The 15,127-nt window shown below is 40.0% G+C and overlaps 1 protein-coding gene and 1 long non-coding RNA gene across 6 annotated transcripts in view; one reads left to right on the top strand and one right to left on the bottom strand.

Annotated features, from left to right (window-relative positions):
- Positions 1-15,127, bottom strand: part of NHS (NHS actin remodeling regulator) — a 242,351-nt gene that overhangs the window by 5,233 nt on the left and 221,991 nt on the right. For 3 of the 5 annotated variants that reach the window (XM_081907518.1, XM_081907521.1, XM_081907520.1), the window contains exons 4-8: positions 12,570-12,632; positions 10,238-10,430; positions 5,689-5,820; positions 1,465-4,440; positions 933-1,059 (exon numbers count right to left, since the gene is read on the bottom strand). In XM_081907518.1, the coding sequence (XP_081763644.1) occupies positions 933-1,059; positions 1,465-4,440; positions 5,689-5,820; positions 10,238-10,430; positions 12,570-12,632 (3,491 nt within the window). The other 2 variants (XM_081907522.1, XM_081907519.1) reach the window with 2 other exon arrangements.
- Positions 5,815-9,257, top strand: LOC309368004. Its single transcript, XR_014167474.1, has 2 exons — positions 5,815-8,115; positions 8,729-9,257. It is a non-coding gene; the product is annotated as an uncharacterized lncRNA (long non-coding RNA).

Here is a 15,127-nt window from a genome sequence, read left to right as displayed (position 1 = left end):
CTGAGCAAGATCACAAGATATTTGCAATTATATAGACAGTAAACAGCGTCCTCTATAAAACTGAACTATATTAATATATTTACCAGTACAGTATAATGGCTTCTGCATCTGTGCATTTACAGGAGAAACAAAGATAAGTGAGCAATGCCTAACAGGCTCAGAAATCACAAGGGTGATGACTAGGATTCCAAGGGTCAGGCTTCACACAGCTCCCTGTCCTCCATTCAGTAGAGAGGGGGATGAGCTTCTGACCAACATAGGAATCTGAAAATAATTTCTGTCCCGCCTCAAAAACAAGTAGGGGGCGGGGAGACCTAGCAGTGCTACTGCAGATCTTATACATATATGCAGTGCTTTTTTCCTTAAAAAAAATGTTTAGGTATACTCTTATTTTCCTACTCCTATTGAAATGCTGCCCCTCAATGAAGCCAAACTTAGATTCACAAATTGTTTAGGGGTGTGTGTACCCCTGCATCCCCCCCAGGAAGAAAGCACTGCATATATGTGCATATGTCCATGCATTTACACAGCCCTCATGTAGTCTTCAGAGCAGGTTCTTAACATCAGCTGGAAGAGGTTTTATTGCAAATCCGCTATGTCTGCACCAGGTTTGGAAAGTCAGCCTCTCCCATTCCTGTTTCCTCTCTTGACTGCTACTTGGACCTGTTGATCCAATTTTTCCTTCACCCTGTCCTCAGTTTAACTCCCAGTAACAAGGTTGTTGCTCATGAATGACAACTAGAAAAACATAAATGAGGCATATCATGAAGACCATTACAAACATTCCTGTGCAGTGGATTGAAGAATCCACATTTCAAAGCTAGTAGATTATCACCGCTGCTCTGAATAGTTGATTGATTTACTTTAGGTCTATTCCTATTGCCATGAAAATAGCACATTTGCTGTTTTTAATAACCCTAAAATGAGCTTACCGGTGAATAACTGCAAATAGATCCTCTGTTGTTCGAGGCTTATTTGGAGACACAAAAGCTTCTTCTGCTTCAGCTTGAGAATCTTCACTTAAGGGTGAGAATATGGAATCATCACTTGGGGAAGATTCTTCAAAACAAAAAGAGAAGACCTACTGAGACTTAATCAAACACTTTCCCACACGTTACAATAGAGCTGGTTAATGTAATCTACTTGCTCAATTAATGGAGCTGGTAGTATAATGACAGGCACTAGACAATCTAGTCTAAATATTGGATGATCTGTCAAAATAATGCTTAGTTATAAAGGGTTACTGCTCTTTTCACAGCTGAACTGCAATAAAAAGAAATGCAAATTCATTCCTACATATATATATATATTTCTGCAAAGCATGGTAGGTTTTCTCTCTCTCTGCTGAAAAGTATTGGCAAAGCTCCATTAAAATAAATGGAGCTGTCAGCTGGCTGATCTCTGTGAACTGCCACCACAGAAAGCCATCTCACTCAAACAGAACAAAAATAGTTACGAACGTACCTTTTAAGACATCATCATCTGGGGTCCTTTGTGACTCAGCTGCTCTGCTGTCACTCTCATCAGAGGCACTTTTGGTTGGAATACCTGACACAATTTCGTTTTCCTGCTCAGATGATTTTTCACTGAGTGAATCTACAGTTGAGATCTCCGATTCATAGCTGATATTCCCAGGCACTTTGTCATCATGTTGACTTGGATCAAGCCGATGCTTTAGTTGATGACTAATGTCTGTTCCCCCACCTGCGGGGCCAGACTGGGACATAGTTTCATGTATAGGTTCGTATTCCAACTTTTGTTCACGGTATGCAGGTAATTCTTGCTGAAGCTGCACAAGGTCAAGACGCCTCTCCTGCTCTGATCCATATGTGGTTCTTTTCCCAATAGAATTGCTTGAAAGGTCATCTGAGCCTTGTGGAAATGGTTCAGCAGAACTGCCACAGGCTTTACTTAGCGTACTCTCTAGTAAAAAATCATGAACCCGATGCATTTGATCTGTTACATATTTAGCTGTTGGAGCACCCACATTTCCTGAGGTCACCATCTGTTTGCAGGTATTCTTTTCACTGAAAGACAAACTGTTAGCCATGTGAAGTTGTTCTGGGGTTATCTGTACTGGAGATACATCAACATAGGACACAATGGCCTCTTCCATGGAGTATTGTCGTGATATTTGCTTCTTGCTTACATGTGGCTTCATTTTACCAGAAATGGCAGTAACCAATAAAGTGTTTCCTTGAACATGGAGCTCTGTATGATCTTTTTGTTTCACTTCTTCAGGCTTATTAATGGATCGAAGATGTACAGACTTCAGAACTGAAGGTGTGATTGCAAGGGCTTGTGGAGGATTGGAGTTCAGTGCTTCTTCTACCATACTCGGTTTATTGTAATTAAAAGCATGTAGTTGGTGTCTGTGAGCATATGGTTTATTCAAGACATTATGAAGAGCACTTAGGTCAAGATGAGTAGGAGGTATAACTGGAAGTTCTAGATCTTTGTTTAGAGATACGTTGCCATCTTTAGAAGAAGGCTGTTGTAATGAGGACTTCCTTTCTGGTACTTTTGGCTTTCTTTTACTCCCCCCTGGGGATAAGGGCCCAGAAAAGAAAGCTGTAGGAAAAGATGATGTTGGTGTTTCAGACTGACTTGAGTAACCACTTGAAGGAGAAGCTAAGCCAGCCAACTTTTCTGGGGAAGCCAATTTGAACTCGTTCTCAACAGAAGGGAGGGAGGGAGTGGTGGCTCTTGATCCAGACTGTGACGTTTGTGATTCAGAACTTTCTGGCGACTTTATGCATTCTATGACTGTAGTACCCGTAGCAGTGCTAGAATTGGATAAAGACCTATAAGGGTCATTTGATTTCAAGTCATTTAAAAGCCAGAGATCTGCATAGTGAGATTGTTCAGCACCTTCGTCTTTAAAGGATGGGATGTCCATGGTGTCAAATGGAGGGTCTTTTAATCCGCTCTCCTCCTGATTATCCCAGACGAGTTCCTGCTTGCTTGGCAGAGTAGTGTTTTCTGCTCTCGAAGGTGTGTTTGAAAACTCGAGGGGCAGCTTCATTTCCCTGGAAGTGTGAGGCATGTGCTGCTGCCCACTGCTTATCTTTGGTTCTTTCTTCTCAGGAAGATCTATGCTGCTGTCAGATTTCCTTAAAGATGAACTGCGTTTTGGTGGGGCTGGCTTTGCCTTTGGTTTCTTTAGAGAGATGCTCTGCTTTCCTTGCCTCCTATGGTTTACGTAATCCTGCCAGGCGCAGTTAGTGAGATTGGAAGCAACGCTTGCATTCTGGCCACTCTCGAAGCCCACAGCTGCATAGTTACAAATATAACTTTTAGTTCCCTTGAGACCACAGTCAAAGTGCATGGAGGTATAATAGCCTTCAGTGTCAACTGAAAAGTGTGAGCTACTGTCTGCTTTGTCAGATGGTGTCTTCTCTATAAAACTATCGTATGTGGCCATGCTTGTAAAACTTGGACATCCCAGACTGTCTGTCTTGGGGCGTTCAGGGCTGAAATCCTGACGGCAGGATGCATCGTGGTGGTGATGCAAGAAATTCCATTCACTGTCACTCGTGTTGCTGTTATTAGGGTCATCGAGTAGATCCGCTACAGTGGAAGTGAAAGAACTTGTCCTGTGTCCTCTAACCTTATCTAGCTGATCACTGTAGTGTTCGGTTATGAAGACACTAGAATCTTCATTGGCATTAGGGGCAATGTTCAGGGATAATTCTGAATCACAGTGTGAAGAACCAGTCAGTGGGGGAGAGGCAGCAGGAGGAATTGTTTCGGATGTTTGGGAAGGACATGTTGAGCTGCTTCCACTCCAGTTCCCACTGGATGACTGGTGATCATCTTTCTGGTCCATGTGACTGCTAAGAAGAACCCCAGCTGTGGAGATGGAGTGAATGGGACTTCCAAAGGTATCAGAGTTTGATGAAATATCACAGCTTCCAGAATCTGCCATCCTTGACAACCTTGACCTCCCCCTTTCATTTGAATTACAGTCTGGACTATGAAGATGCTGAGAACAAGTTAAACCTATGGGATGGTGTTCTTGTGAACACTGGGTATTGATGACATCTTTACTCTTTGTGGAAATCCTTTCTTGGCTTGCTAGAAAGTGTTCTGCATCGTATGCTGACATTTTGGCACCAGAGTTGTGGTCCCCTTCATTGGCTCTAGCACCTTCACGAGGAAGACTCCTAGATCTGATGCGGTTGCTTACTGATGTTGTAAACATGGGATCACCATTGTCTGTCAGCACCAGTATGTTGCCAGCTGAGTGCGACAGGGAGGCTACTACGCTCTGACCCCTCTGAGCTCGAATTCTTCTCCGGGATGGGGCAGCAATAAGGATTTCTTCTGTCTGGCACTCAGAGTCTCTGGTACCTGACCTCCTGTTGACGTTATTAGAGAAGTCTGGATTTGCATGCACAATCACATTCCGCTCTCTTGCTACGGGTGATTCGTCAGAATCTAGGACACACACAAAACTCTGTGAGGCACTATTTCAGTTGGCTGACAAGCTATGTCCCTTACATTGGCCTTAAAAATGCATCACATAGGGTTGTTCTCCCCCCTGCCCAAACCTTTCAACAACAGTAACTAACATGAAGAAAAAGGATTTGCTATGGGCCAAATGAGATGGTTCAAGCAGATGTGCTTAAACATTATATCCCTTGTTCAACAGGGAAAGCTGTTTTTTTGGGGGGGGGTCTATTAGAACAAGCAATTTGCATCAGGAGTGAGTGCCAAACTCATCACTCCAAGTCACCCCCCTTCTTGGTGAAGTACAAAATGCAAGGGAACAAGCAAACCACCGTTATCTAAATTCTGAATATTTATTATATTATGATAGCTTGAATCTTTAGTTCATTGTCTGTCATTGTACAACAGATGTGGGCTGTGTACATACATTTAAAGGACATTTAAAACTCACAGATCCCTCCAAAGAAAGGAACTACAATGCCTAGCACCCTTAACAAGCTACAGTTCCTGGGATTCTTTGGGGAAATTCATGTGCTTTAAATGTATGGTGTGTATATAGCCAGTAGAAAAAGTCTGTGATTCTTAGGTCCAGTAGACTTGACCCTGATTACCACTGACTTAACATTTGTATAGAAAAGAGCCAAGTCAGCACATCTCATGTATGTTATCGTTACATTTTTTAAAAAAAAGGTCAAGGAGACAAACATGAAAAAAGGAAAAATATTTGGGAAAGTTTTCAAACGTTGAGAGCTATCTGGCATAAACAACTGGTCTTCTGTATAAAATCAGTGACAGTTCATCATCACTTTGCATCGTATCATTTGTCACTACTTTACCTTATGGGTCCCTTGGCTACAAGAATAAACTTTCACTGAATCTAGTTACTTTTTATGTACACACTATGGGTATCGAAACAAACAAAAATAAAAGAATACAACAAAAATTAACTCATTACACTTAAACAATAAGGGCTGGACACGTATATCTATATTACTCAGTAAGGCCTACTGTGCATCAAGACTGAAGGCTGTAATAAGTAATATAGTTTGGCTGGCAGTATTTAATAATAATAAAAAAGACAAAACAAAAAATAGCAATACCCAAACGCATTAGATTTGAAACTCCACCATCATTGAAGTTGAAGTGTTCCTTGGAAAGCAGTTTGGAAGGCAGGCTATCGCTGCAATTAAGGCAGTTAAGAATGCTATCTAGCGAAGAGTTTTATTGATACTACACCTATTTCTTGTTGGACTCTTCTGGGGATGCCAGAGATGGTTTTCCTCCTTCTCAATTTCCGTCTCCGCTGTAGTACGGATTGTGAGTGAACAAGAGAGCAGCGTATACTAGCCTCTCTGTCAAAACCAACTCCTGCAACCCATAAATAGGTCTCATTAGCTTTTGGAAATAGTAAACAAATTGTTACGACTGGAAGACAGTGGAGGTCATGTGAGCACTTTGGATTGTGCCTGCAAATAAATATAAGGCAGACCTTGTACAACTCTCATGGAAAAAAATCACCGTGTACCACAGCGTTGCTTCTATGATCCCTGTTCCCTCTGAGCAGCCTGCGTTGCCAAAAGTTACAAAAGGTAGGGGAGGGGAATGAAAGGGATGCAGGGAAAGTTAGGCACTCTCATTAGCAAGGAACATTTACTGTAATGGTTTGTCCATTTATTATGGATATACAGGCACTGACATCTATGAAATGAATAGTAGCATTCAAGATGATGATCAGAAATTGGGCAGCTGTCCTTTTTTATTTTAATGCTTACATTGCAATGAAATTGTGGGAAAGCCAAGGGGCAGTTGAGTCCAGCCTATCTTATTATACCTCATGTTTCAGAATAATGATGGCTCAAGAGCAGGATGCAACTAAGTTTTCCCTATATCAATCCTCAGAGAACATTGTTGATGCTGAGACATATCTAAATGTTCACACTGATTTCATGGTTCAGTAATAGTAAATTAGATTGGTAACGAGTAATTACCACCAGTATTTAATTGAGCTGAATTCCTAAACTAATGCTGATACTGTCATTACAGAGCAGCCACATCACTTACGTGTCATTACATCACATATCTGTTTTTACCTTGTAAGGTTGTCCTGTCTGACTTCCTGTTCGCTGTATAGATTCCTACATGTCCCTTTCTCCCAACACCCTTACGTTGTCAACATATGAAGAACAGGGTGAATGCTTCCAGATGCAAGACATCGTCGTTGCAAAGGGCATTTGCAAAGTGTGAACTAAAAGTAAGATTCTAAAAAGGAGCAGTCTTCTTATTACAGGCTTTCTTCTTCATCACTTCTAATGCAAATGATATCTAGTATATATTGCTCCATGGTACATAGTATTTCCCTAATTAATCTGGGAAGAGATTAGCAACAAATAAGAACAGTGTCCTCCACCTAGAAGCTAGGTAAGTCATACTATTTGTCCCTCCAACCCAATACTATCTGCTCTGACTGGCAGGGAGCTTTCTTGTTACCTGCTTCTTAACTGGACACAGATAACATGCAAAAAACCGGAAAAAGCATTACTGGAGGAGATTAAAATTATTTTTTAAAAAATGTGTTATGAGTCTAAATAATTTGTTTTTCACTTGTTATTGGAGACTAAATTTTAGAAACAAATCTGAAAACCCTGTCAGCTATTCATCTGGCTAAAAATGCATTTACAAATCAAACACTGGGTTTCCATTTAGTAATAATAAACCATCCGATGTTACAGTAGATTTCCTTTCATCAAAGAGTTATAACTTGGCAAGGATCCCTTCAGAACAAATGTGTCGGGGCAATACCTAAGCATGAAGGTTCTCATGGTGTAATTTGAAAGGCAACAATATGAACTAAAAGTAGAGAGGAAGGGAATAAAAACCAAAAATCTTGATTCGAAAACCTGTACTTTCAATGCTGTATAATTATATTAAGCATAATTATACACAGACATACACATACAGAGTACATTACATACAAATGTAAAACACGAAAAAGTAACTTTCTTGTAAAAGTTCTTCTTGAAATCTACTACAGGAGACCCCAGACAAAAATCCTATATTCCAACCATCACCAACACCACTGCAATAAGTGAACAGAAATCTTTAATATTGAACAAAAGCACTACGACACCCTACTGCCTTTCATTATTTTAGAACAAGTGTTAATGCATTGGGAGGGGGGAGAAGAAAAATAATGGTTCTGAACTTTTCAAGATATTCCGGCAATTCTGTTATTTGGAAACTTTTAGTGATATCTACAACAACTGAACAGAATAATCTCTAATAGCTTGGATACTGGAAACAGATTTTATTACAAGTTTTTAAATTGGTGTCATTGTGAACCTATTTTTATCACAGAAAAAAGCCACAGCATTTCTTGGAGCTTTCAAAAGTGAAATTTGTGCCCTAATCCTAAACACATTGGCCAGCATCCAAATAGCAGCAAAACTATCTTTGTCAACTCAAGGTGGTTTTAGATTTACTAATCTTAAATTACCGGTATCTCAAACCTACTCACTATGCCATGTGACAAACTGATTTGAAATGGTGGAGGGGCAGGGGGCAATGTTAGCTAAATTTCAAGAGCAGTTTGTTATATGACGCTGGGATCAGCTATTCAGATAAAAGTCAAAAATTCAACTAGGCAAGACCAAAATCCAACCAAAAGTGAGATGGCATGGTAGTGGTTTGTGTGTAATTCCTTTTTGCAAGCCATTTCTCCATTCAGAATCAGCCCCTCAAAACTACTTCCCGATCTAGTAAGAAATAAAATACAGAGTACAGGCGTACCTTGGATCCTGAACGCCTTGCAAGTCAAACGTTTTGTCTCCCGAACACCACAAACCTGGAAGTGACTGTTCCGGTTTGTGAACTATTTTTGGAATCTTCCAACGGGGTTTCCTGCAGCCAATCAGAAGCTGCACTTTGGTTTCCGAATGTTTTGGAAGTGGAATGGACTTCTGGAACGGATTCCATTCGACTTCCAAGGTACGACTGTACCCTTCTGTTCTGCCCCCTTTTGTAATGTCTGGTTTGGTCCTGAGCTGCTTTATCCTTATACTGTCCTTTATTTTTGTCCATTCCACATGGCAGAAAAAAATGAGTGTCTTAAATGAGCTTAGTATCCAAATAAATTGGGGGGGGGGGCTTGGCTGGGGCAGGGAGCAAAATTTGCCCATCCTTGAAGCACTGTAAAAATTTGCAGCATGAGTTTAACCACATTTCTGCTTGATGATATGTGCAATTAAAAAAAAAGAATCCACAAAGAATGCTCCAAGAGAATGGCAGCTAAGAATATTCGCATCCACCACCTGTTATCGCCATGACATCAGATGAAGTGTTTTCCCTGGTCTGCGTGGTTTGATTTCAAACCATGCAGGCAAAGGAAATTGGATGTGCAGCAACCACTGGTCTGCAAACCCCACTTCCTTTGCCAGCACGGTTTGATTTCAAACTGCTGTGGCAATGGGATCCTTTCCTTTTATGCATCCTTTGCATGCGCAATTTGAAATAAAACCATATGGGCAAAGGAACCATTTCCCTGTAGGGTTTGCTGTCAATGAGGCATGCTGTCAGTACCGATCACCTGATTGGTGCTGATAGCAAGTATTGTTTGAGACAGGATAAAATCAGGAGTGCACTTTAAGGCTCCCAATTGTTTCTGTGCAGTTACGCCTTTACTTGTCTCACACTTTACATCACATATGATGTTACACATATGTGTGACACACATATGTGTGACAGCTGACTGTAGTTTGGGTAGAACGTCCACACACACATATTTGATCCCCCTTTCCTACAGAAATTTCCACAAGCCCAGTGTAATAAATTTTATCACAATAGAGCACAAGTATATTTTGTTCTGGTTATTCAAGGATAAATGTGCATATATTACTTGGAAGAGTAATATAATTAACTCTTCTAAGCACTTCTGCTTTTGATAGACAAGTTTTTTAGGGGAAGACTGCATGGATATTTCTATTTAGTGTAATGCTCTCACCATGGAATGAGATAATGAACCAACAAGAGAACTGGTGAGTTCAGACATAGTGCTTAGTAAACCATGGTTTTGCCATTTTGAGAAAAACCAGTATGAGTCTCAGACTTCTTAGCTGCTCCTCCCTCCTCTTCCTTATTTGGAAAGAAATCAGAAGCTTCTGCTTTAGAACTAACCACAGTTCCCTGATATAGCAAAACTTAGAGGACAGTGGTTTATTTTAACTACGGTTAGTTAAAACCAACTATGGTTAGCCAAAACCATCCTTCCTGGTTTGTAAACTAACTACCATTCTTGGAGGTTGGATATAATGGAGAACCAAAGTTGTTTCTCAAGTAAAAGCAGAAGTTTTCAATTTTCTTGCATATGAAAGAAAGGGGAGAGGAAGCATGTTAGCCCAAGGCTCATCTAATAACAGGAATGTAAGACAGAAAAATATCTCAGGGCTTTCAGAGACAGTTCTTCTGTAGGGCAACCATGGCATCTTACTTCAGATATAACAGCACCAGTGTTGATGGATACTCATGAGATTACCAATATAGCTTGTTTGGGCTGCAATCCTATGCACACGTACCTGGAAGAAAGCCCCATTAAACAAAGTAGAACTGACTTTTGAGTAGACATGCATAGGATTTGACAGTTGAAGCTATAAAGCTTTGTTACGTTCTTGCCTTGGAAACCTTACATTTGCTGATCATAAGCTCCTGTGTTTAGAGATATGCTCACCGTAATAAAATTAATGACTTGAACCACCTTTTTGTCAACAAAAAAAGAAGTACAAGAGATCTGTACCAGTGACATTGATGGGGATAATGCAAGAGGAAATCACTTGGGCATCTTGTTTCATTTTCTCCTCTGGAGTTGGGAGAGGTAGTGCTTTGCTCCAATTGGTTTGCTTATCCAGTGTAGAAGGGATATTATGTATTGGATTTTTCGGCCTCTGCCCTAACATGACATCTGTATCTTCTTCCTCCGGAGGGTGGGACTGTAAATGAATACAATCAAAATCAGTATCTACTCTTTTTACGAGATAAAGTTACTTTTTTAAAATATCAGAAAAAATAGATTCGGAAGTAGGTTTCAGGAAAGCAGTAATGAAGAGCGCGTTGCATTTTCAACACAGGAAGTCAAACTACCTCACATACTGGAAACATTTAGGAGCTGTAGTTTAAAATGAATTTTCAGAAGATGGAAACAGCTTCCAGTCAATGCTTAGCTTCTGCAAAGATGTATCCTGCTACATATGATCCATATGTACATGCCAATTTAGCAACTTTTTAGTAAGTTTTAAGTCCCATTATTGTATTTAGTTTGATAAACATATACTTGAATAAACATATCAAATCAGTTCCATGTAGACTTTCTGTCTATCAGTGTATAACTGATATAACAACCCTGGCTAATCTTGAATAAAATTACTTGAAGGCAAGTTAATGGAATTCAGCATTATCCAAAGTATTGTTTGTACAGAAATTCAGTGGAACTTATTCCCAATCAGATGGGTTTAGAATTGCAGTTTAAGAGCCTGATCCTATCCTTAACTTCAAAGTAAGTCTCACGAATATTAATGAAACTGACTTCTAAGGAAATATGGGTAGGATCAGGACATATGTTTTATATCACACAATAGCAACTGTATACTAAAAGAAAAATTAAAAAGCAAAAGTTGAGCCACCACCTTCAAGTCTTAAGAATAACATTCAGAAGATCATGCAAAGTAATTCAGAATGTGCTACCCAAGCTACAAGGCACAAAAGATAAATAGGCACAAAGAGAGATTAGTTAACCAACTCCAAGAATAACTTTTTGAAAAGAAAGCAGGACTCTAATGCTTTGTAGTTTTACCAAGTGAGAGTAAAAGATCAGAAGCAGTTTGTTGAAATCTATGCTTATTGAGAAAACAGCAATTACTTCAGCAACAGGGCAGAAATACTACCTTCAGAGCTTTATAAAGTTCTCACTCTTCCATTTAACTGGTTACTGTTATTTGTACACAGCCCTGGAGGAATTTACTTCGAAGCATTTTCTGTTCTGTTCTAAACATTTTCACCTCTTCTTTCCATTTGTTTCCATTTCCTACTTTGCTAACATGGATTTTCTGTCCTTTGCTCTCATTTACTCTGAAAAACTTTTAATTCTTTTAGCTGTGAGTTAAAGGGCCAAAATTTGCTTTTATCTAGAGTGCTTAATATTGTACTATTTTCTAACGGATAATCACCATCAAATAACTATAGTTCTCTTCATAAATAAATATCTTAACAAGGCTGAAGGCCCTGAATAGGCTCGCAGGCATTCCTAACTTCCTACATGTACACTGAAGACCACACTTCACATCTATTTATATAAAATACAAGCAAGTCACTTGCTTACCTTGTTGAATCATCTGCAAAATAACCCATAAAAAAATAATAACAAAAGGAACCAGTCTTCCCCCAAAATATTTTTGTCCATCCCTGGGTTAGGAAAACATTGCAGCTTTCTTTATCTGTTCTGCTTTTGTGCTGTTCCCAGCAGACATGAATAGCTCATATAAACTACTAGCACAAAAGACTTTGTTTCCTAGGTAACCTCTGAAAAAAGTTGATGCGTGCAAAAAAAAAGAGAAGGCGGTTGGGTGGGTGGGGGGAGACCCACATAGCCTGTACTTTGTTGCTGATTCCTTCCCCTGCATAACAATAGCTTTCTGGACAAAGAAAGTGAAGTGACCTGACCACAGACTCCCTGACTGTCTGCCAATGCTACTCTTTAGCAAACAATAGCAATGATAACAGTCTATAGAACAAATTCATGCTTTGCTCTGCTATGGTTTGGATGTCTTCTTGTGGGTATCCAAAATCTCTGTCTAATTCTTTTCAGCACCCTACAAAAAACCCATCAGAGACAAATTTGGTTGGGGCCTTTAAAACTAATTAGTGAAGGGAAACCCTCTTGTGAGCTGGTAAAACCTATTAAACTTACACCAAGGGGTGGGGGTGGAGGAGAAAAGTTGGTGTTCCTTGTTGATAAGAGCATAACATAAAGACAACAAAGTTAGTCAGCCAAATAAAGCAAGCGAGAGAAAGGATTAGGGATGGAAAGGGACAGAATGAGTGAGAGGCTGTTATGTTAGTCTTTTTTCTGATACCTTTCGACTCCATGGGGTCATGTGGCAACACTCGGTGGGGGAGGGCGAGCGGGTACTGTAAAACTATAAACATGAAATGTGGGGGGAAAGTGGTTAAAAAAATTAAAAACACATAGCTGAGAATGTTTCTGTGGTGTGGGCCAAACTCTTATCAAGGCCAGACAGTATTGAATTTAAAATGTATCATCACTGCAAGCTGTTGTCATTCAGCAAAATTTTACTCATACCGTAACGTGTTGTCAATCGGAATTTGCTCCCTGGTTTTCCATCTGCTTAACGTCTACACATGGTGGTTGGTTAGGGAGGGAAGTTAAGTGGCAGTAATCACATGTGCAGATTATTATTATTTTTGCCACACCAGCCTTTTGATAGCTAATAATGCAGCCCTTGAAGCAACATATGAGGCTCTACCCATTGGCCACAAGGCCCTTTGGTGTTTTCTTGTGGTTTTATGACACACCAACATAGAATTTGAAAGATTTCCCCCCTCTCAAAAGTACTTCTCAAACCTTTGAAATATGTGTGGGGAGTCTTAAGATTTTTTGTTTCCCCCCATCATCTGTGTTGTTTATTTATGGATTTTATTCAGGTTGGATTTTATTCTGTTGAAACAGAAACATTTCAAAAACGGCAAAAGAAATTAGTACACTTTTGGTAATAGAAATGTAAAAAGCTTTAAATGCATAACCTTAGGGCTAGCTGGGGAGTCTTGGAAAACTAGTGATGCCACCAAAGCTGCTACTCACCTGGCTTAGAATACAAATTTTAATGCCACATCATAAAATGCACCCAGATTTCTACAAAGTGAAGTGCTTCTCTAGCTCAGAACTTAAGCTGACGTGCTGTACCCTTCCTGATACCATGAACGGCAGCATTGCCAGCACCTAGGAGTGTGGCACTTCCAGGATACTTAGTATGGATGTCAGACACCCTGGACATGAATTATTTCAGAACACTTGCACCTGAGATACTGTAATCATGATTAGCAGGTGTCCTAGATGCCTAGCAGTGAGACCTCATAGTCGCTACCAGTCAGGCAACTGGGATGGGAAGGGGCAGCTGCATGGGAGAAAGGAGTTTGTGGAGGATTGTGAAGGCTCATAGGCAACTGAGGAGGGAGTTTGACTCCTAATGATGCCAAGACTATGTATGGCAGGGTCCAACCTTCACAACTGAATGTGGAATTAAACATTTCTGAGCACAATTCAAAATGTTGGTGTTGACCTTTAAGCCCTAAACAGTCTTGGCCCAGTATACCTGAAGGAGTGTCTTCACCCCATTGTTCAGCCTGGACACTGAGGTCCTCCTCCGAGGGTCTTCTGGTGATTCCCTCACTGCAGGAAGTGACGTTACAGAGAACCAGGCAGAAGGCCTTCTTGGTAGTGGCACCCTCCCTGTGGAATGCCCTCCCTTCAGATATCAAGGAGATAAAGAACTACATAACTTTTAGAAGACATCTGAAGGCGACTGGGAAGTTTTTAATGTTTGATGTTTTACTATGTTTTATATATGCTGTAAGCCGCCCAGAGTGGCTAGGGAAACCCAGCCAGATGGGGAGGGGAAAATTATTATTATTATTATTATTATTATTATTATTCAAATTAAGTTTCTAATTTGGGGAAGCTGGGGGAAATACCTCAGCTCTATCTAAATCTGAGGGGAGTTCACTTACCGCTATGGAAAACAGGTTTCTGAATATGAATTGCTTTCAGCTCAAGAGGCTGTCAGAAAGGTTTATGACAACAAAGTCTAAGTAGATCCAGATCTACAGGATGGGATACATTATGTTTTGCCTAACAAAACACTTCTCCAGTAGGCTTATCCTGTTTACAAGATGTAGGTTAGCTTTCAATTTTTTAACTACCTGCCTATTCAGATGATAACAGTATGATAACATAAGAAAGGGGGAAAATCTAAATAATCTGCTGGGGAAATTGGTTTCCACTTCCATCAATTCTGAGACTCACATTTAGCATTTGATGGACTGATGGGATTTTGAGTCTGGTTGATAGTGTCCCTACAAATAATGAGTATTTGAACTTCCAGAGCCATTTTTCCAGATTATTTACTGATGTACTGACATTGCCAGTCACACCAAATGTATCTACAGCCTGGTCAAGGAGCCTCTGGATAATCTGATGTATATTAAAGTAATTTATTTGACAATCTGGACTTGTTCAGGAACCTGTTGTTGCAAAAAAAAAAAAAATCTAAAAATAATATGCCTCCTTATCAGTGTTTATGGGAATATTTTCATTTATTATTAGTTTCTATCAAGAAACATTTTTAAAGTCCATGTTGCCATTGGATGCCCTATTGAACAGAACATTTCTACTCAGTTAAGCTTCAGTTTAATAAACCATCTGATGTGGCAAACTGCAGCTTGTGGAAGCCCTGCAGACCATGGCTAGAAACCATTGTTTCCAATTTTGGTCCCCAAATTTCGTTTGCAAAGCTTGTGGAAACCATGGGTTGTTAGTTTCCTGTGTATACAGAGCTCCTTTGCAGCCATTTCCCCTTTCCCTTTGTGTGACCAGAAGAACAATCCAGCATTCAGC

The sequence above is a fragment of the Podarcis melisellensis genome, assembly GCF_964234715.1.
Source record: "Podarcis melisellensis genome assembly, chromosome: 4".
In the NCBI taxonomy this organism is placed as follows: domain Eukaryota; kingdom Metazoa; phylum Chordata; class Lepidosauria; order Squamata; family Lacertidae; genus Podarcis; species Podarcis melisellensis.
The sequence above is the reverse complement of the archived record's forward strand: the minus strand, read 5'-3'. Positions and strand labels throughout refer to the sequence as shown.